Source organism: Trichosurus vulpecula, chromosome 8 (genome assembly GCF_011100635.1).
Source record: "Trichosurus vulpecula isolate mTriVul1 chromosome 8, mTriVul1.pri, whole genome shotgun sequence".
NCBI lineage: Eukaryota > Metazoa > Chordata > Mammalia > Diprotodontia > Phalangeridae > Trichosurus > Trichosurus vulpecula.
The window spans coordinates 108,941,618-108,962,455 of NC_050580.1; the positions used below are offsets into that span (position 1 = coordinate 108,941,618).

At 39.4% G+C, this 20,838-nt stretch overlaps 1 protein-coding gene and 1 pseudogene across 1 annotated transcript in view; one reads left to right on the forward strand and one right to left on the reverse strand.

Annotated features, from left to right (window-relative positions):
* SORCS3 (sortilin related VPS10 domain containing receptor 3) overlaps positions 1–20,838 on the reverse strand; it is a 677,345-nt gene that overhangs the window by 111,309 nt on the left and 545,198 nt on the right. The window contains exons 9-11 of the mRNA XM_036737057.1: positions 11,696–11,875; positions 2,442–2,588; positions 1,443–1,545 (exon numbers count right to left, since the gene is read on the reverse strand). Of these exons, the coding sequence (XP_036592952.1) occupies positions 1,443–1,545; positions 2,442–2,588; positions 11,696–11,875 (430 nt within the window). The remainder of the gene's footprint in view (positions 1–1,442; positions 1,546–2,441; positions 2,589–11,695; positions 11,876–20,838) is intronic.
* On the forward strand, positions 11,889–19,032 carry LOC118828362 (annotated as a pseudogene).

Genomic DNA, 20,838 nt, shown 5'->3' on the forward strand with positions numbered 1-20,838 from the left:
ATTCACAGATGAGGTACCCTACGTGTCTCTGGGAAAGTCATTTAACCCCTCAGGGCATTCTAAACACCTCTCTATGACTTTAAGTTGCAGAGAATATGCTGACCTTCATTAGTAGAGGGAATTTCCTCATTCATCCTCCTGGATACCCTGTACCAGTGAAATCCTAAGTCTAGCCCCTATGTTATGCATATTTGACAATAAGCCTTCCAAAGCAAAGAATAAAAAACAAAAATTTCAAAGACATTGGGATGAGATTTAGAGGCATTTATCCAAAGGAAATACTTTTTTTCCAAAGAAGTCCAGTTTCTAACATTTGGACATGCTATTCATGCTAGGCTAGGTCATATTACTTCATTGTAGCCTAAAGACCCTCCAGGGGTCCCCAAGAAAGGTGAAACCTACTGGTAACGTTTAGCAGAAAGATTACTTGCCTTGGAATCAAAACAAGTAGGTACACATTTCTGCTTTGACAATGCCTTTGCCACCCTGAGACTGTTTTTTTTTTTAAAAATCTGTAAAATGGCCTTCCTGTGAGAATCAAATGATAATATATACAAAATAATCCGTAACCATCAATCTCTCCAGTGATTTTTACTTTAACCTTAAATTTCTTTACCTCTTCTTCCCAGGTTGTCCATCAAATTACTAATTGTTTGCAAACTAGGATTTGAATGAAGCTTGTTAGTTAAAATAACTCTAAAAAGAATTTTTTTATAAGATGAGTAATTGTCTCTAATTTACATGCTTTACAAGTTGAGGTTTTCCTATGTTGGGCTTTATTAAAGGGGGAAGCCCTATATAAATATAGTTTTAGTCTTTTTCTTTAGTAGCAGATACTCTATTGCTAAACCCTGGTGTCCATGTGTATCTAGAGTGTGGGACAGTGGAAAGAGTGCTGGATCTGGAGTTAGAAGACCTAGGTTCAAAACCCAGCTCTGTCACTTGGAACTTTTGTAACCTCAGGCAAATCATTTAACCTATCTGGGCCTCAGTTTCCTAATCTGTAATTTGATACCATCATCAAATAACAATTGGGCTGTTACAATTGCTTATATATTCCAACTTTCTGGGTCCCCAAATTAAATGCACTGAGAAGAAATAGAGCAAAGCAGAGAAAACAGTGGCCTAGGAATAAGAAGATCTGGGTTTGAGTGTTCCTTTTTCACTGACTTGCTGTGTGACTTTGGGCAAGTCATTCTACCCCGCTCATCACTCATTTCTTCATGTTTAAAATGATAATTTTATAACATTACTTATTATACAATGTGGTTCTGAGAATTCCATGAGAATAAGGGATGGAAAAATACTTATAAACTTGAAGCTCCCTAGATACCAGCAAGCTATGATTATAATTCATAATTATCATCATCACTATTACTGTCACTGCTGTCACTGTTTCAGGGAAATGATCCATGAACTGGAAGACGTAGCATCATCCTTACCTGTGGCTACCACCAGGCCAGGGGCCGAGTCCTTGCTGGAGATTCGGCCTGATGAATATGGGTTTTCGGAGATCTGCAGATGGAGATGTAAGGAACAAAAGGGCTGCAGAAGGAAAGGGAAGAGAGAACAGCATTACATATAGAAACCACTACCTGAGGGGTGAGGTTAGGGGAATAAGAACTCCCAAAAAGGGCATGGATTAAAAGAAGGCCAGTGCTTGCATCTTCTCCCTGGCTTTGTATATCTTACAGAGATGACCATTCTGTTATCAGTTAAGACCTTCCCTATGCACTAGTAATAACCACTCTCTGCCTCAGCCAGTCAAGATAACTCAACACGCCCCAGCTCCACAAATACACCATTTATATTGTTGCCTTTTCATCCTTCCTCATGCTATTCACCCAAACTTAGGAGACTCCCCCTACTTCCTCTCTAACTTATTTCCCTACTTCCTGTCTAAATTATCCCCTTCCTTCAAAGCACAAGGTAGGTGCTACCCCCTCCATGAGGTCTTCCATGACCCTATCCCACCCCACCCCCCATTGGAAATGATCCTTTCCCTCAGGACCTATGTAGCTCTTATGACACTGATCACACTCTGTTTTGTATTATAGTTATCTGTGTCACCTCCCCTATTAGAATGTAAGGTCCTTGAAGGAAGGAGATGCATTTTATTCATTCTTGAATCCCACTTAGCACCAAGTATGGGGACCAGCAGGCAGAGCCTCAATTTCTCAGTATGAACTGAGTGATTCCTTGCTGACTGATAGAGACACACAAATCAATGAGAGAGTTAGGGGCTACCCATCCTGACTTTTGTACTACGTAAGAATGAAAGCTGTGGTTACCAAAATAGTTATAGGAGTTCTCTGAACAAATTTGAATGAATATATGGGCAATCTTTGCCAACAGATGCCTCTATAATCAGTAGCCCATGGCACTAAACAACCTGTCTAGTGGGCTTCAGAAAAGAATCCACTAAGTGCTGTAAGACTGACCAACAAGCAGTTGACAGGGCTCCCTCTCAGATCAGTGTCTGGAGCCTGCAGCAGACGCCAATCCCTGCCTTTGTTGTACGTGATGTAAGTCTTCACTTGGTCATCCACTTTTTTGTTGGCCAGGAATATCCCTTTGATCCCTGCTACCTAGGATAAGTAGAGAGAGAAAGAAGAAGAAATACAATTGGGGAAGGGAGCTAGCAGCCAGGACTTCATGAAAAAAATTACAAAAACATTCCACATACGCTTTATTCATTTTAGAATGGGAAGAGACGTTGGACAGCATCTAGTTCAATCCCTTCATTTTACAAACAGACAAACTGAGGCCCAGAAAGAACTTGCTGAAGGACACTAAAATAGTGACAAGGGGGTCAGGAACGTAGATATTCTGATTCCCAATTTATCTCTCCTTCAAGAGGACCACACTGCCCAGTCACACGAAGGTGTTTGAAGGAAGAAAAAAGGAAGGATACATCAAAGGGCATATTTATAGAGAGGAGGCCTTCAGCAACAACTCGAAGGACAGCAGAGTTTGTTTCCACAAAAAGGGAGCACCCTCCCTTTTCAGAGCCTCTCTATTACCCTCTGTCTGCCCTAGTTCCTATAAGCACTTGCTCAGGTGACTGTCAACTAATTTCAGCTAAGGTGTTAACTGATAAAGGTTTAAGGGGTCATCTCTTCTCTGAAATAGCTGTTGGCTGATAAGGTGGCTTGCTGTAGAAAGGAAAACCTCAAAAGAGAAAGGAAGGAATCCTTAATGGAGAATGTCAGATACCAAAATGGCAACATGGGAGGTGTTTCAGAACCCACATTCATATCTCAGACCATGTTGACCTGTTTATTCATTCTAGTTATTCACAAAGTTAATACTTATTTTTCAAAGAAAGAAAACATGATGGGGAAATCTGCACCCCCCCCAAAAAAATTATCCTTTATTGATTACAGCAAGCGATTTTATTGCCCTGATTCTCAGTTTCACATAGGGGAAAGGAAAAATTATTTTTAGTGGTCTATTTGCTACTAAAGTTTATTGGAGCAGATCTGTGTTTTAGGAAGGTCATTTTGACAGCTGAGTACTAGGCATTGTGCTAAGCACGGTGGATACAAAAATACACAAAATCGGGGTTTTCTGGGAGTTCTCCTTCTAATGGTGGAATCAAATGTAAATAACTACGTACATACAAGTTACATACAAACTAGCTGGAAACTAAGCTCAGAAGGAAAGCATATTCAGGAGGGCAAACTGGAATCAAGCCAACCCCTCATTTCTCAAGCCTGGTAGAGGCCCAGGTTCCATGGTAGGTGTGAAAGGAGTTCCTTGGGTAGAAGAAAATGCACTTCAGATTCAGAAATCACATTGTATTCATTTAGTTAATGAAAAAAGAAGGATTTTTTAACAGAAATTTCACTGGCCCAAAGAAGAAGCTGCCAATACAGATAAAAGATTAACAAAAAACATCAAGGATAGAGTTTATCTGGAAGAGATCCAATTTGGAAGGTTTGAAAAATGGCCAACAATTTAATTAATTAAACATCTTAGTAGGAAAAAAAGGTAAGGATGAGAAGAGAGAGAGATGGCTAGAGAAGACAAAGAAGGAAGGGAAGCCTTTTCTACCAGTCACCCACCCTGGTGAGTGAACTTGGTTTATAGTATGGAGGAGTCTTCGCAATAACTTCAGGAAGAGGAATATTTCTGTCAGTTGGCACAGACCATCAGGGCACAAAGGCCCCTTAGTTTTTCATTCCTTTAATTGCAGCAGAAAAGGATGCCAGTCTTCCTTCCTCCCTCTGCCAGCCAAGGAAGAATATTCCAGCCTATAATTCCCTGACATTGCCCCTGGTCTGGGTTGTTGTGTGGTTTGTCAAGCTCCTCATACCCTTTCTGTAACCAATCAACAGACACATTGTCAATAAATCAATTCCCCGTCCACCATCTCTTTTCCCCAAACCAAATGGTCCCATTCTTGAGATGTCTGAACACTATGCAAAATTACCATGGGCTTAAGCTACTGTTGCTTCCTTCTCATTCCAGAGATATTAAGAATCATTTCATATGACCAGGTAAAATTATACCTTATTTTTCAAAATAGCTTTGTAATTTCCAATAGCTATATCTCATCCCACAATCCTTAAAACTATATATCACCATGATTTATCACCACATGTGTATCTTTCACTGGTTTTTGTTTTCTGTTAATCAATCTGTTCTTGATTTCCAACTTTAATGTAACATTTGTAATCTCAGGAAATTGCCTAGAATTTTCTAGAAGCCCTAGATTTCCTGTATAAAAATGGGACAGTTGACTGATAGGGGAAATTTCTATACCAGACATCCATTCTCTGAGCAGAAGAGAAGATATGGATCAACAATCCCACTGACTTTTTCTATGGAGATAGATACCAAGATAGGAGAAAGAAGTGTTTCACAGATAAACTTGAATTAAACGTGACTCTTTCCCCTTAGTAAACAGCTTTGGAAAGCCAAGATCATAGATCAAGAGTTAGACAGAATTTTAGAGGACATAGAGTCCCAATGCCAAAATTTTACAAATGAGGAAACTGTGGCACAGGAAGGTCAAGTGACTTGCCCAATGTCAAATGATCAGTAAAGTGTCGCATGTGGGATTTATACCTCAGGTCCTTTAACTCCAGAAATTAATGCCCTTTTTGTTTTCTTATAATGAACAACTATGTCTGCTGCTGAAAGTCAGCACCCCCAGGGAGAGGGCAGAAGATCAGGGATCCTGCCAAGGAGAACATGGCACTGTGATATGATCATCCACTCCTCTTGGAAACTTTGTCCTCTTGGGCATTGTATCCGACAACTGGCCACTTGCTTGAGGCCACCATTTCCAGGTGGCACAAGCATCTGTCCCTCATCTTCCAGGACAAGGAGGTCTGGGTCCAGCAGAGAAATTCAATTACTATTGTGTACCCTGGGGATGCTTCCTCTAGCACAGCCTCTGATGAGAAATAGGTGAAAGGGATGGAATAGTCATTTTCACATAGTGGGTCCTGGCTGAAGCTTGCCAGCAGCTGCCCATATGGCTTTTAACCAGGGTTAGAAAATTCAGAGAGAAAGGAGGACAGGTATTTAGTCAGGAAGATCCAAGGGCAAAAAGACATTAAAGAGAAGTGAAAAGAGAAAAGGGTAAGGTTACTACTACTGCCCAAATCAAATAGATTTAATCTGGTCTAGCCCCCTGTCATTTTATAAATGAGGAAACTGGGATAGTATGCCACATGCTAGATAGAGGGTTAAGAGAACCTGGGTTCAAATCACGGATTAGCCACCAGACTACCTGTATGACCTTGGGCAAATTACCTTTTGTGGGGCTCGCTTTCCTCATCTGTAAAACAAGGAGGTTGGACTAGATGAACTCTGAGATCTTTTCAGGCTTTAAATCTAGCATCCTACGAGGGCCAGAAGCTTAAACAACTTGCCCCAAATCACTGGAGTATTAAATAACAAAATCAAACCCTGGTCCCTCTGACTCCAAATCCTATGCTGTTTACTTTATGCCATGCAGTAGACATTGGACACCATGACTCACATGGTGTAACTATCTAAGTTATCCTTGAAGCAAATGAATCAGACCAGCTCTTCCAATGCATGCCTCCAAATGGCACAGCCTGTGGCTTTGAAAATTATATCTTGCAATGAGTAATGCCTGAGAAAAGACCCCATGTTGAGATATATGTTAGAGTATCTAGGAATAATATCTAGGATATATGTTAATATCTCACTATGAGGTTTGAGACCTATGTCTGGCCCCTTATATTAGCTGGCTGACCATAGACAAGTTACTTAACCCTCCAAGCCTTACCTGTTAAATAATAATAATAATGCCTCCTCATAAGCTGTTGTAAGTAAATTTTGTAAAACAATGCTTCACCTCAATCATTGAAGGATCAGAGGATTCCCTCAATCAGTACAGATGACAGTACCTCCTTTCTATCAATCAGTCAGGACTGTTAGTGAATAGAGCACTGGGCTTGGAATCTGGAAGACTCAACTTTCTGAGCTCAAATAGGACCCAAGACACTAGCTATGTGACCCTAGGCAAGTCACTTAATCCTGTTTGCCTCAGTTTCCTCAGCTGTAAAATGAGCTGGAGAAGGAAATGGCTAACTACTCCAGTATCTCTACTGAGAAGACCCCAAATGAGGTCACCAAGAGTCAGCACAACTGAACAATTAATCAATGAATGAGCATTTATTTTCATGCACTATGTCCTAGATACTGGGGCTACAAATACAATAAAGGAAACTCTCCCTACTCACGAGGAGTTTACATCCTAATGGAGGAGACAACAAGGACATATAAAAGAATATATAAAATAAATTTAAATCAAAGAAACCCAAATACAGACAGTAGTGCAGTAAAATACTAGGAAGTGGGGTGGGGGGGGAGAGATCAGGAAAGGGTTCCTGTAGATGGTGTTTTCTTGAGAATTGAATCTTGAAGGAAGAGAAGGATTGTATGAGGGGGAAAGTGAGGAAGGAATGCATTCCAGGCTTGGGGACAACCAACACAAATGCTGACAAATGGAGGGGTGGAAGATGACATGTGAAGAACAGAGATAAGGCCAGTTCGGTTGGATGGCAGGGTGTAGGAAGGGGGAAATGTACAATGAGATAGATTAGCACAAAAGAGAGGTTAGGGCTAAGTTGTGAGGGGCTCGAAAAGATAGGCATAAGGAGTTTATACTTGTTTCTGGAGAGATTCAGGAGCCACTGAGTTTATGGAGTACAGAAGTTACATGATCAGAGCAGTGTTGGTTGAAAAACATATCATCTGCATGCAGATGAACTGGTAATGAGTCTCTCCGAACTTAGCTATGCTGGTTCTCAGACAAGAGATAAATCATAATTGCAACTTGACTTAAAGATTTTTCAGTTTGATAGGTCTGGCCAGGGCTTACAGTCTATTAGCTTAGCCTTTGAGATCCCAGGGTCACCTCTGCATCACAATGCCCAATTGGAGTAGGATGAGCAGTGGCTATACACCTTACCCACTGGAGAAACTTTGGCTGCCAGGTTTTCCATTTGAAAATCATCAGGATTTCAGAAAGAGCTACCCAGAATGAAAGCACTGCCCCACTTGGCCATCTTCTTATGCTGCACTGGGGAGAGTCTCAAATCTCAAGTACTACCCTAGGCTGGGGAAGGATGGACATTGATGGACTAAAAGAGCTCTTCTCCTGCCTTCACGATGACATGAATCTATAATTGACAACTTTAACTACCTAAATCAGTCCCATCCAGCACCAAATGGACTTCTGACACCTCAAAGACAAGATGAATTATATGGCCTTGAAGTCTTCTTATCTCTTCTGATTATTTAATTACAGGGAGAAAAAATAACTTGCTTCCATGCAGAGACAAGAAGGAAAATTTCTCTCTCATCAAGAAAGAACTAGAATGTCAAGCAGGCAGCATAACAGGGTCTGGCTTACTTGCCCTCCTGGACACCTATTGGGAAGGGGGAAGGGAAAGGAATAAATATGTAGCACCTACTATGTGCCAAGCCCTGTCCTGACAGCTTTTACAATTATCATCTCATTTGATGGTCACAACAACCCTGGTGACCGCTTGCTGTTATTATCCTCATTTTACAGTTTAGGAAACTGAGGTAAACAGATTGAGTCATCCAGCTAGGAAAGTCTCTAAAACTGATTTGAACTCAGGTCTTCCTGACTCCAGGTCCAGCTCTGTATCCACTGTGCCACTTAGCTGGCTATATATAGAGTCTGAAGAGGCTGACCATTCTGGCAGGCAGTCTCACTCTGTACCAAAAGCTGTCTTGGTAAATTACTCAATAGACCCTTCCTAATCCTAGCCCCCATCTACCTAACCAGAGAGTGCTAACAATGTCTGCTTTTGAGGTGAGTCTCCAATGATTCACATGGAAGATGGATTAACATATTAATTTTATCACCTTGTCACATGTCAGTCTAAGTCTCTGTATGATTGATATTGCTTCACTGACCTCAGCATCGAGGGAAAGTTACAAGAGAGGTTTAGCTTACCCTGGACCAAGAAGATTCTAAAATGAAGGTCTAGTTTGGGTTCTTTTAAGAGAAAATGCCACTGTATTTCCTGAAGTATATCATTCACAGACAAAATGTACCCCAAACTTAGCACCCAGAGACAGTTTTCCCCTACCCTACTTTGTTGGATAGTACACAACCCTAGCCTTGTGGCCACTGTCACAGAGCTATTTAAGGTTAACTAAAGGAAGGTGCAGCTAGGTGGTGCAGTCGATAGAGCACAGGGCCTGGAGTCAGGAAGACTCATCCTTATGTGTGCAAATCCAGGCTCAGACATTTACTAGTTCTGTGATCCTGGGCAAGTCACTTAACCCTGTTTGCCTCAGTTCTTCATCTATAAAATGAGCTGGACAAGGAAACGGCAAAGCATTTTATTATCTTTGCCCAAAAAAAAAAACCCAAATGGGGTCATGAAGCATCAGAAATGACTGAAAAATTACTTAACAACAACAACAACAAGGAAAGAGGCCTTCCCTTCAAGTCATGGAAAGTTCTGGTATAATGCACATTAGTGCCACTTGATCAAAAACTCTCAATGGTTCCTCATGGCCAAGGTCCAAAAGCTTCTGCCTAGTTCTCTACTATCTGGCCCAAACCTAACTTTTCAGCTTCATATCCTGGTCTTCCCTGGAGTTGTGCCTCTCTAATCAATCTAGTATCCTCATTGTCCCTCCAAAGGCAGCCTGTTCACTTTTAAATCTATTCTTTCATTTGAGCGTTTAAATTCTTTGTATTCCCTAGATCCTCACTCTAGAATATTTATATCCCAATTTCTGCTTATCTAAAACTCACTCATTCTTCAAGACCCACTCAGTCCCCATCTCTTCCTTCAAGTCTTCCCTCGTTACCCTTAGTTATCCAAATTTCTGCATCATCTACACAAATCATCTGTTTCACATGCCTACAAATGGATTCAGGAAGCCCTGGGCTCAGATACTACTTCTAGAAACTTAAAGCTGTGTGACCCTGAGCCAGTCACTCTCATGAGCCTCAGTTTCTTCACTTGTAAATGGGGGAAATAATAGAACCTATCTTAGGTTGTTCTGAAAATCAAATATGTGATATGTGCAAGCTTTCATTAGTTTCCTAACACTTTGCAAATCTGAAAGTATGATATAAATGTGAATTATTATTGCTATTACTGTTTATTATTATTATTATTATTATTAATCTCCATTTAGGCTATACATTCCTTGGCTTCTTCCAAAGTGCTCGGCACATGGCAGTTTCTTAAGACACAGTCATTAAATTGAATTAGAAATGAGACTTTCCTGCAGCAGCATTGCATCAAGCAGGTTCTGTTTTAAACAAACTGCCAGAATCTTGGGCAAGATTGGTATTTACCCACATTTTGTAGCTGCAGAGCCACTATATACTTTTCTCCCAAAGACAGAAAGTATATATTAGTGAGAAAGGAGGAAAAAGTGCACTTCTTACCCAATATATCATTTTGATTCATGCCCCACTTCAGATCAATGCATCTCACTGTTCTCAGTGACCAAGCACTTCCCTTCACTGAAAGGTGAATGGTCCAGAGCAGCAAACCTACTTAGCTTTGGGGAAGGGTCAAGGATAGATGCATTTCTCAAGTGCTGCCTTCTCTATGAAGCCCTCCCTGATCTACTCCCCTTCTCCCAGGCTTCTCACTGAAGAAATGATATATGTTTGTCCCCTTCTTTGAAGATAGCAGTGTAAAGGAAGAAAAAAAAATAGGACTTAAAAATCAGAAGAGAATTAAGATTGCATCCTGCTGCTAACACTTAGTAAATGTGTGACCATGAACAAGTCACAGCCTCTATGAGTCTCACTTCATTTATTAAATGGGAGTAACATCAATCATCCAAGCCTCACAGATCTTTTGTGAGTATCAAATAAGAAAATGTAGCCAAAGGGCTTTGCAAACCTCCAAATTGATATGTAAATATCAGATATTATTATCATTTTTTTGTGCTCTACCTATTACAGTTAAGGACATTTTTACTTTCATTGTACAGAATTATGTAGTTATACATCTCATCCTACCAATTATGGTAGTGACCTTGCCTTAGTCATCTTCAATATGTTTTGCAAAGCCTAACAAGGCTTTGAACATAATAAGAGTTCAGCGTTTGTTGTATTGGATTGATTCAGTTAAATAAAATTTAATTTCTGGAATTAAAAATAATTTGGGGCTATTTTTTACCTTTTTTCTACCTGAAATTCTAAAGGCAAAAAAAATTGCTCCAAAGGTAACATTCTTATTTATGCTCCCTTATTAGAGCCAGGTTAAAAGAAAAAGAGAAGAGGACGTGATAGGCTCTAGGACCCAAAAAATCATTGTTATAACAATCCAAGCCAAGCTAGGCCAAACAACTAAGAAATACTAAGTTTCTGATATTATTGTTTATTATTTGGACAACTTAAAGAACTGTGAGGGAATGTCAGCTAGAACTAGCCTCTGTAAACCCCAGCAAACTTCTTCATAAACAACATGGCACTACAGAGCTATCATCCCATCCCAAGAGCTTGACTTTTCTCAACCAGGCCATTCCCTTTCAGCTGTACATTACAACATAATGCCTGGTGACTTTTGGAGAGGGAGAAATGAATTAATGGATTTTTCTTTCATTTTCTCCACTCTCCATTTTTCATCTCTCCTTATAAACTGCCTCTCCCTCCATTCCCATCCATCTGACCCCAGGATAGGATTGTACCAAATTAAGTCATGATCCTGTCAATTTCAGGTACAGAGCAGCCAACATGGTCCCCATCTTTACTGCAAGGTTATCTTGAGGATGTCAGACACGTGCACAGCACTACTACCCAAGCCTAAGCCCCAAGGGAGAATCCTGAAGGATTTATCAGTCATAGTGTATGGATAGGTTAGGGCACTGGATTTAAAATCAGACGGTATGAGTTCAAATCCTAGCTCTACTATTTACCATCTTGAGACCTTGGGCAAGTCTTTTACATTTCTTTTGGCCCCAATTTCCTATCAAATAAGGAAATTAATGAAATGATCTATAAGTTCCTTCTAATTCTAGATCCTATAAGATAATTGGGACCCGTCCCCACCTCCTCCTTCAGGCAGGTAAGTATATTCAATGACATTAAAAAAATACCCTATGGGTGATAAAGAGCTAGGCAATGACTACCATATCCTTTGTAATGCTGTCTCCTGGAGTAGACAAATGATTCCAAAGAATAATCTTGGTCACATACCTCATATAGGTCAATGATGATATTGCCCTCTAAGCCCCGACTACTCTTGACGTTCTCCAGGGCCAAAGTGAAGTAGACACCACGTGTGTCAGAGATGTAGAGGTTATACGTATCGTTTTGGTTCCACTCTTGAACTGCTGCAAACACCTGGTTCTCATCTGTGCTGATGATATGCATGTCCTGTTGAAAGAAGATGGAAGACCTGTTACCCTGCAGTGTTCCATATCCATTCTCCTGCCCACCAGGACTCCAAGTAATTACCCTGCCTTAGGAAACAGTTCATAAGGAGCATGAGTTATAGGTGATGTTAAACAATTTCGTGTTAGAGTGAGACAATAAATTATGAATGTCATGATTCCTTTCCCTTTCTTAATGACTATAGGATGGGTGACAGGGGCTTTGGTGGTTGTCATTTTCTAGAGCTTTGCAGGATTCATACATATCCCTTTTTTATACCTGAATGTTAATGTTACCACTAACACAAAGACAGCTTTAGGAAGGGGAACCATGTGCAGTAAAGATGGTACTCTTTCCTTTGCCCATCCCAATCATCACCATTAAAACACACACATGCAAATAGATTTACCTTTTTTATTAAACATAGTTATGATAGCACTGTGTTAGGTACAACTGAGGGTAAACCTCTTAGAACAGGGGTTCTTAACCCTTTTGTTTGTCATGAATCTCTCTAGCAGTCTGGTAAAATCTATGAACCCCTTCTCAATAGAAGATTTATAACTTCATAACATAAATACATAAGATGACAAAGGAAGCTGACTATACTGAAATAATTATCAAAATATATTTTTGAAAGAAGTTCATGGACCCTAGATTAAGAGGCCATGCATGAGGGAAGCTTACAATTCCAGCAGGACATGTAGACATGAGCAAGGAGAAGACAGACACATCATAAAAATGAAGCAACTGAAAAATGCGCAACTATTAATAAAGCTACATTTCTTTAAAATACCCTGTAGTTCAGACTTTCCAGGCATTGCTTCAAAGACATGTCAGAAGCAAACACATCTTAGGATGAGGTAGGAGAGGAGAATAGCAATAATAGCTGACATCCAAATAGGGCTTTACTGCTTCCCAAATGCTTTTGCATCCATTATTCTATTCATCCTTTACAATATGCCATTGTCGGGTAGGTACCATTTTAGTCCCATTTTACAGATGAGAAGATTGAAGCTCAGAGAGAATAAGTAATTTGCCCATATCACGCAGCTAGTTCTCAGAGAACTGTGAACCAAGACCAGATATCCTAATATCAGGCTTAATGTTATTTCTATGACATCACGCTGACTGTCTGAAGTGGAGAGAATTAGAATTTGGAGGTTGAACAATAGTAGAAAAGTTGTGGGAGTTACAAAACAAAGCAAAATTAAATGGGACAAATAATAAATTCTTATCTTTTCAATGCTTCTCAGGGACTGGCTCTATGAATCAGGAAGATTATAGGTTCTGTGACTACCTTAAACCATTATCACCACCCATGAGAGAGACTCTAGCTTTGAGTCACATACAAGAGGGTATCCACTTAGTGGAAGCCCTTACTCCCTTTAATGGTTCATGTGCTACCATCTAGATCAGGCTAAATTTGTCCAGTTGCTAGTTCTTGCTCCCACCCTAAAATCACTTTGCATTTACTTTTAATATGTAGCACCCCTCTTGGCTATTCTCCGAAACTGCATATACAAATTAGATTCCCTAAAAGACGACTACTCTCAATTCAAATTATTTGGCAGATTTCTAATGCTGTAGCTCATTAGCCCCCACCAATGTGTGCATTCAAGTACTTGTCCAGAGAAGACAATTAGTCTAGTGCAAAAGCATTTACTGAAGCAGCATAGCAAGAAAATTTACATTAGAGTATTTCTCTAAAAACCTAGGACACATTCTCCAGTAAACATACACACCTTTTATGGAAAGAATGAACAAGTATAAAGACAATACATGAAGAACTCTGAGGTTCCTCATTGTGCTTGGGGCTCATGCACTGGAAGATTGTCATGTGATTTGACCAGATGAAACTCTGGGTAGCTGTTGGAGCCCGCCTGCTTTGAAAAACCCAGATGTCGGTGCTTCTCTCTCTGGTAACTGTATGCAATGTCTTGGACAGATGGCTAGAAGTTTGTCTGCTGATTTGGGTTATTTTACTCTGTTTTTATAATTTCTGTTTGTAATGTCTGTTTGTGTTTTCTCTGAAGTTCAGGGAGCTGACTTTTCCCCCTGAACTAAGTGAATGATATATGTATGTTTGATTAAAGTGAGATTGTAAACCCCTTAAAGTTGCTTTCATTAGAAAAGCATATCAAAGAACTTGTGCTAGCAGCCCTCCTGTGTGCTGGTGTTATTGGTCTTACACAGCCATAGTAGGAGCAAGTAGCATTGCTGTTACAATTTGGCACTATAAAATGGTTCAACATCAAAACCTCATGTTATTTTATCAGTGGAAATGACCTGAAAGAAGAGGCATCACCTTCTACTTTGCTGATATATCCTAACTTTCAATCTTACTTGCAGGTCAAAACACGTGTGTGTGTGTGTGTGTGTGTGTGTGTGTGTGTGTGTGTGTGTAGTTTCTCTCATTAGAATGTAAGCTCCTTACAAACAGGAACTTTTTCATCCATACATCCATACATCCATCCCTGTTCTTTCAGAATATCATTTTGGTGTGGAGAATGGATTGGAAAGAAGAAGCAGGGACACCAAGTAGGAGAATATTGCTATAGTGTAGCCAAGAGAAGATAAGACCTTGAATACAGAGGGTAGCCATATGAATGGAGAGGTGGAAATACTTGTGAGAAATGTCATGTAAGTAGAATCAACAAGACTTGGCAATTGAATGGATATGAGGAATGAGAAAGTAATGTACTAGAAATCAGTTCAATTCAACTCAATCCAAGAAAATATTATTTTGAAAATATCTCTGAAGAAGTCTTACTTGGTAGATTTGAACTTTCATAGTCACTTTGACAGATTTCTCATTCTCTCTCCCACCTAAGACATTTTTCAAAAGTCCGGATTTTCTAAAAATGTGTTGCAATTCTAATGATGCTGCTTCCAAAAGAACATGGGATGAAATTGCTGTGTTGATGTGCAGTGCATACCCCAGGACCCAATGGAAGGGGAAGAACAGAAACAAAACAAAACAAAAAGGAGAAAGTAGAAGTAAATTCACTCAGTTTGTTTAAAATACAAGTGCCTGGGTTTTCTCATATGGCATGGTCATAAAAATGAACGAGCTAAGTTATTTCAGACCAAAAAGAGGAGGGGGAAAGAAAGCATGAACTAAATTGAGGTCTTCTACAAGTGATACATATGAATATAAATTAATGGTGCTACATGAATTTTGACTAGTTTCATTGGTTAAGAGAATCCAAGAAAGCCTGCTGCCCTATTCCAATGTCTCTCCCAACCTTTTCTAATGCCATCAAGATTCCCAAGAGAATATACTGACCAGCCAAAGGAATCCAAGGGCCAAAGATACTAGTGAGTTCACTGGATAAGTGAGAAGGACAGAAAGGGGAATCAATCAACAATTATTTGAAAGAACTTGCCATGCCAGATACAATACCTTCGCAGTAGGAGAAGGTGGCCTTGGCTGAGGCTTGTCTAGTAGGATTAGGAAAAAGGACAGATTTCATGAGTTGGATGAATCTATCTCCAAATCATATGACTGGTTCCTCATAAACAAAAAATTATCTACTAGCTTTGAGAATTTCCTAGGAGAAATTCATTTGTGGGTGAACAGACATACCAAGTGGAAAAATACTATTTTAAAACATAAATTTGGACCCATTAAGTCAACATTTTTAATGTTGAGGCATGACATAATGGTTTTATTAGGTTAAAAGTTGAAAATAATTTTTTCCTCTGTGAATTTCAAGGTCTTACCAGCAAGTAATGAGCACCCTACCTAACACTGGTGGTGTTGGTGGTTATTGTAGTTGCTGTGGCTACTGCTGTTTTTAAACTAAAGACTCAATGATGTAGGATCCCTTCACCATACCAATACACCATACATTGGTTTAGAAATTAATTATTTTATGTTAAACAATATTCATGTTTATGATACAGTATTATCATGAACTATCTAAGAGTTCTTAAATTTTATTGTGTCATGGACCCTTTGGGCAGTCTGGTGAAGTTGATGGACGCCTTCTCAAAATTATTTTTTTGAGTGAATAAAGTCCGTAGGATTGTAAAGGAAACTAGTTTTATTGAAATACATTATAAAAATATTTAATTAAAAAAAAAGAAGAACCCCTGGTTATACTGTTTTCTTCAATTCACCTTTCTGTACTTCCTAACCATTTATAATTTGGATTATAAAATGCCCTCCATGTCCCACATAGCATGCTACACATGGGATAACAGAATCGCAAATTTTATATTTGGAATCTCAGTAGCCATCTAGTCTCATCCATCCACAAACAAGAATCTCTTTAAATCCCTTAAAAGAGCTTTATGTGATTATCAGTGGCTATCCAGTCTTGGCTTGAAGACTCTTAATAAGGGAGAACCCATTCCCTCCAGAGCCACTTTATTACTCTACTAGAAAGATCTGTTTGGAAGATTTTTCTTGACATTAAACCAGATTTCCTTCACACTTCAACTTAGGACTCTTAGTTCTACTTTCCAGGACCAAACAGAACTGAATTTAATCCCTTTTCCATATAACAATTCTTCAAATACTTGAAGGTGTCTATCATGTCTCCTCAAAATCTTTACTTCTACAGATTGAATATCCTCAATTCCTTTAAGCCTTTTGCATATTTTCAATAAAAATAGCTAATATACTAAATAAGTAACATTTATGTAGTGCGGTTTATAAAACACTTTACAAGCATTATTTTATTTGAGCCTTAGAACAATTCTATAAGTACTGTTATTATTCCCTGTTTTACAGATAAGACAGCTAAAGCTGAGAAGGGTTAAGTGACTCACCCAGAGTCACACAGCTAGTAAGTGTCTGAGGCAGAATTCAAACTCAGATCTTCTTGACTCTTGCTCTAACACTCTATCCACTCTGCCATATAGATGCCTATTTGCCCTCCTCTCAAATCCCATCAGCATATCAACATCTTGCCTAAACTGTGGTACAGGGAATGGAATACAGTACTGAATACATTCTCCTGACCAGATCTGATAAGGATAGAGGGTAGTGGGACTTATTCTTGGAAGAATATCCTTTCTTAATGCAGCCTGGAATCACAAGAGAAATTTTGGCTTCAACATTATACTCCTGTTTTATATTAACCTTGAAATCCATTAAGACCTTGTACATAAACATGTCTCCTCATCTTACATTTGTGAAAGCAAATTTTTTAAATCAAGCATAAGACTTTATATTTTTCCTTGTTAAATAAGATTTAGCCCAATGTTTTCCTATTGTTCTCCAAAGTCGGGACTGTGAAATCACTCTAAGGAGGTAGAGACTTGTTTGAAAGGGACAGGTGATCAACTGATCAGCTAGAGGTCATATTCCATCTTCACCCTCTTAGCCAATCCTGGCCTTATCTCCAATACAACTGTATCATCCCCTTTCTCTAGTTCACTTTCTATAGCTGGTATTCAAAGGCTGCACTCCTCAAGGCAGATATAACCTAACCTGACCCAGGCATCCACAGAAGCTAGGCAGGCAAATTTCCACCATCTCTTTCCCCTCACTGTTGTAGCACAATCTGTATCTCAAGAATGATAAGTGGGTAAGGTCCTAATCCTTACACATTTTTTTTCATTCCTAATGGGAAAGAACGAGCAGCAAAGTATGAGTAGCCAGAGATGGATTATGATTGATGGGGTGCCTGGGTGCCTGTGCTTGGACCTCAGATCCAAAATCACAATTCTCCCTAGCATCAAAACACTGTCCCTATCAGTTTCTCTCTAGCAAAACAGGAAAGCATGCCCTAGTAAAATGCTTATCTCTCTTCCTGACACAGTAGCCAGCTGCACCTATGGAATTTATTAGTTTGAACCTAGTTGTGTACATGCTAAACTGGCTGTGTACTAGGTCATAATGATATTTACTACTTACTGACCTATCATATGTATCCTAGACCTAGATATATGTAATACGCCCTTATGTTTATCTTGCCTAACAAGACATTGACAGAGGCAGCCTGGATATTTCCAGTTTTCCCTGACCATTAGTTGACTTACTGATTTTTCAGGCCTAAAACCACACCTCCTTGCCTAGGTGTAGTAGTAATTAGATTTGAAGATCTTTCCCACCCATTAATAGGCCATGTGACCTGCTTACATCAGAGGCAGCCTAAGTTACATGGTGGGAGGAACTTCCTGACAGGAAAAGGAAGCTATGTCACAGGAAATGCTGAGAGAGAGAAAGATGTTATGGCTGCTAATGGCTGCAAATAGCCGCCACCCTTGTGATTGTTAGAACTGAACAGGCTGACTTAGCTGTACTGTGAGTTTGTTTTGGGAAGACCCCAGTTTTGGGGTCAGAGAGGTTTTGGGATGGTGAAGTTCCATGTTGTCATATTCTATATTGAATGTTTTGGGTTCCTTGCTGTTATGATGAAGTGAACTGACTGGCTGTGGGAGTTGAGCATTTGGTTATGGGACATGGTTCTCTCGTGTTTGAATAAATGGTTTACTTCTTTTACCTTCTATGTGGGGAGTCTCGCATACTTTGTGATGCAGAACTACATGGGCATTTTGACAATTATCATCTACCTTGTTATAATTACCTTACTGTTGCATTAGGGTCACACAGCTAGCAAGTGTCTGAGGCCAGATTTGAACTCTGGAAAAGGACTCTTCATGACTCTAGCCCCAGCACTCTATCCACTGTGCCACTTAGCATAGTGAAGATATGCAGCAACAAATCATCAGGGAAACTTTCCATTTGGTGTCTAAATGAGATGAAAATATGTGTAATTTCCTAGAAGGAGGCTTACTAATAGGTGGCTCTGACAGCAAACTGATTTAAAGACATTATGCCACATTCTATTTTGTCTTCTTTGTGGATTCTTCAGAAAGTGAACTTGGCATTTTAGACAAGTATTCATGGAGATTCTCGACAGCATTTTGAAAACATCTGTGAACTGGATTTAATTTTCCATGTAGATAAGGTCCGCAATACCCTGGCAGAAATGGTGATGGGGGTAACGTTTTTGGAGACCAACATGAATGAAATTGCGACTCAAATTGATGTGCAAAATAAACTGGAGAAATCTGAGTCTGGTTTAGCAGAAGCTCCAGCCTATACAGGATCCATTGTAACGAATATGAACCATCCTGTGATCACAAGAAATAATAACATTGGTGACATTAGCATAAAAGTGCCAAACCTGCCCACTTTTACATAAAAGGCTACTCCCAAGTAAAATCCAGGAGGGGAAAAGTGATCTAGATTTACCATGCATTTGTTACAAAAAAAGAAAGAGTCTTAACTTTTACTGTGGGGTTGATCTAAGAAAAGATATTGTAAAGAAGTGTGCATTGAAGGAAAGGATTATTTCACTCTAATAGTAAAAACTAATTATTGAATTAGGACCAAGATTTTTTCCCCTCTTCTACTTCCTTATCCAGAAATTAACCAGGTCGAGAAATCTTTTTCAAAGATTTACCCAGCCAGTATGACTGAGATCTAATCAAAGACAGTAAAAGAAATTCTAAGTTTAGGCAAATGGGTGTATTCCTGCTCATTGTGTTTGCTCAGGCAGGTCTGGAAAAGTGTGGATCCTCCCTTTTGTCAGATAGGTGATACGGAAATTGATTTGCGTGATCCAAGGCACATAGCCTCAAGAACCTCATTGGAGTATAGCCCAGCAGCCTCTCATCTTAATATTTATTTTCTCACTAATTATTAACCAATCGGAGTTGATTGCTACCCTCAGGAATATCTACTCTTCCAAAAGCATATAAACTGTGAGCCCACAACCATGAGGGGTCTTTGGCACTGGAGAAGGTCAATGACCTCCTTTTTTAATACACCTGCAGAATTATTCATAAAATGATTAAATTACACAGAAACTATGTCACTTGAACTTTTTAAACACCATAGCATAAAATCAGTTTATTAAGATGAATATTGCTTTTGTCTTGCTCAGTGATTTTTAAGACAATGGGTAGTTCTGTGTGAATTTTTTTTCTAAATTACATTCTTATGACCTCATAAGGTGTGTTATCTTGGTTACAACAGTATTTTGAAAATGTATTTAAGGTATTCCTTTATTATGTACAACCCCAAATGTTGATATATTTTGTATATTCATGGAATTCTATGAATGCAGCATTCCTTAACTCTTCCTGCCATTTGTCACAATTATTTAAAAACCACATCCATTTTGCATAAAAGTATTCAGTTCTTTTTTTAGAGACAAAAAAACCTCTAAATAAACAGAGAAAAAAATAAAATAAAAACTCCCAGGGAGTTTTTATTTTATTTTCACGTTTTATTCAATAAATCAATTGCCTCGAACACACAGGAGGACACAGGAAAATCCGATGAAGGCCTTAGGTCATGCTGAGACCTAGGCCATGCTCAAGGCCAAGCTGAGACATGAGCTTTATTTGAACTGCTTGAAAGAAAGGTGATGTATTGATTCAAGTTATTGTTGTTGCTTTCCTGGGTATGCTCTTTCCTTGGATAGGTTTCCTATTCTTCCCTCAGGCATAAGGTTTGTTTGGCCATTGCGGGTAGAATGTGCAAACAACGCCCTGGGCTGGTGTCTGCCTGCACTCTGTGTTGAGTTCAGCCCATCACTGATGCTTCCCTCCCTCTAGGGTACCAGTAGTTTTTAGTTAGTGTTGTGATGTTCATTTCAAGTCAGTACAAAGATACCCCAAAGCTTAAGCACCACCCCCACCCCCAGAAGGCAGATTCAGCTGAGATCACAGAATCATGGAATCAAAGCAAATTAAAGCCAGAAGGGAGTTTAGGCATCAACTGATTCAATGCTCTCAATTCATCCAGAAAGAAAATGAGGCCCAAGGATGTGAGGTGACCTGCCAAGGGCCACGTAGTGAATTTACAGCAGAGCCAAGTCTAGAAGCCAGGTCTCTAGATCCTTGGTCCAATGCCTTTTCTCTGTTCCAATAATTAAGTTTACCCTGTTTGGGGCATACGGAAAAGGATTCTAAGTGTAGTCAAATAGTGATGCTTTTATGTT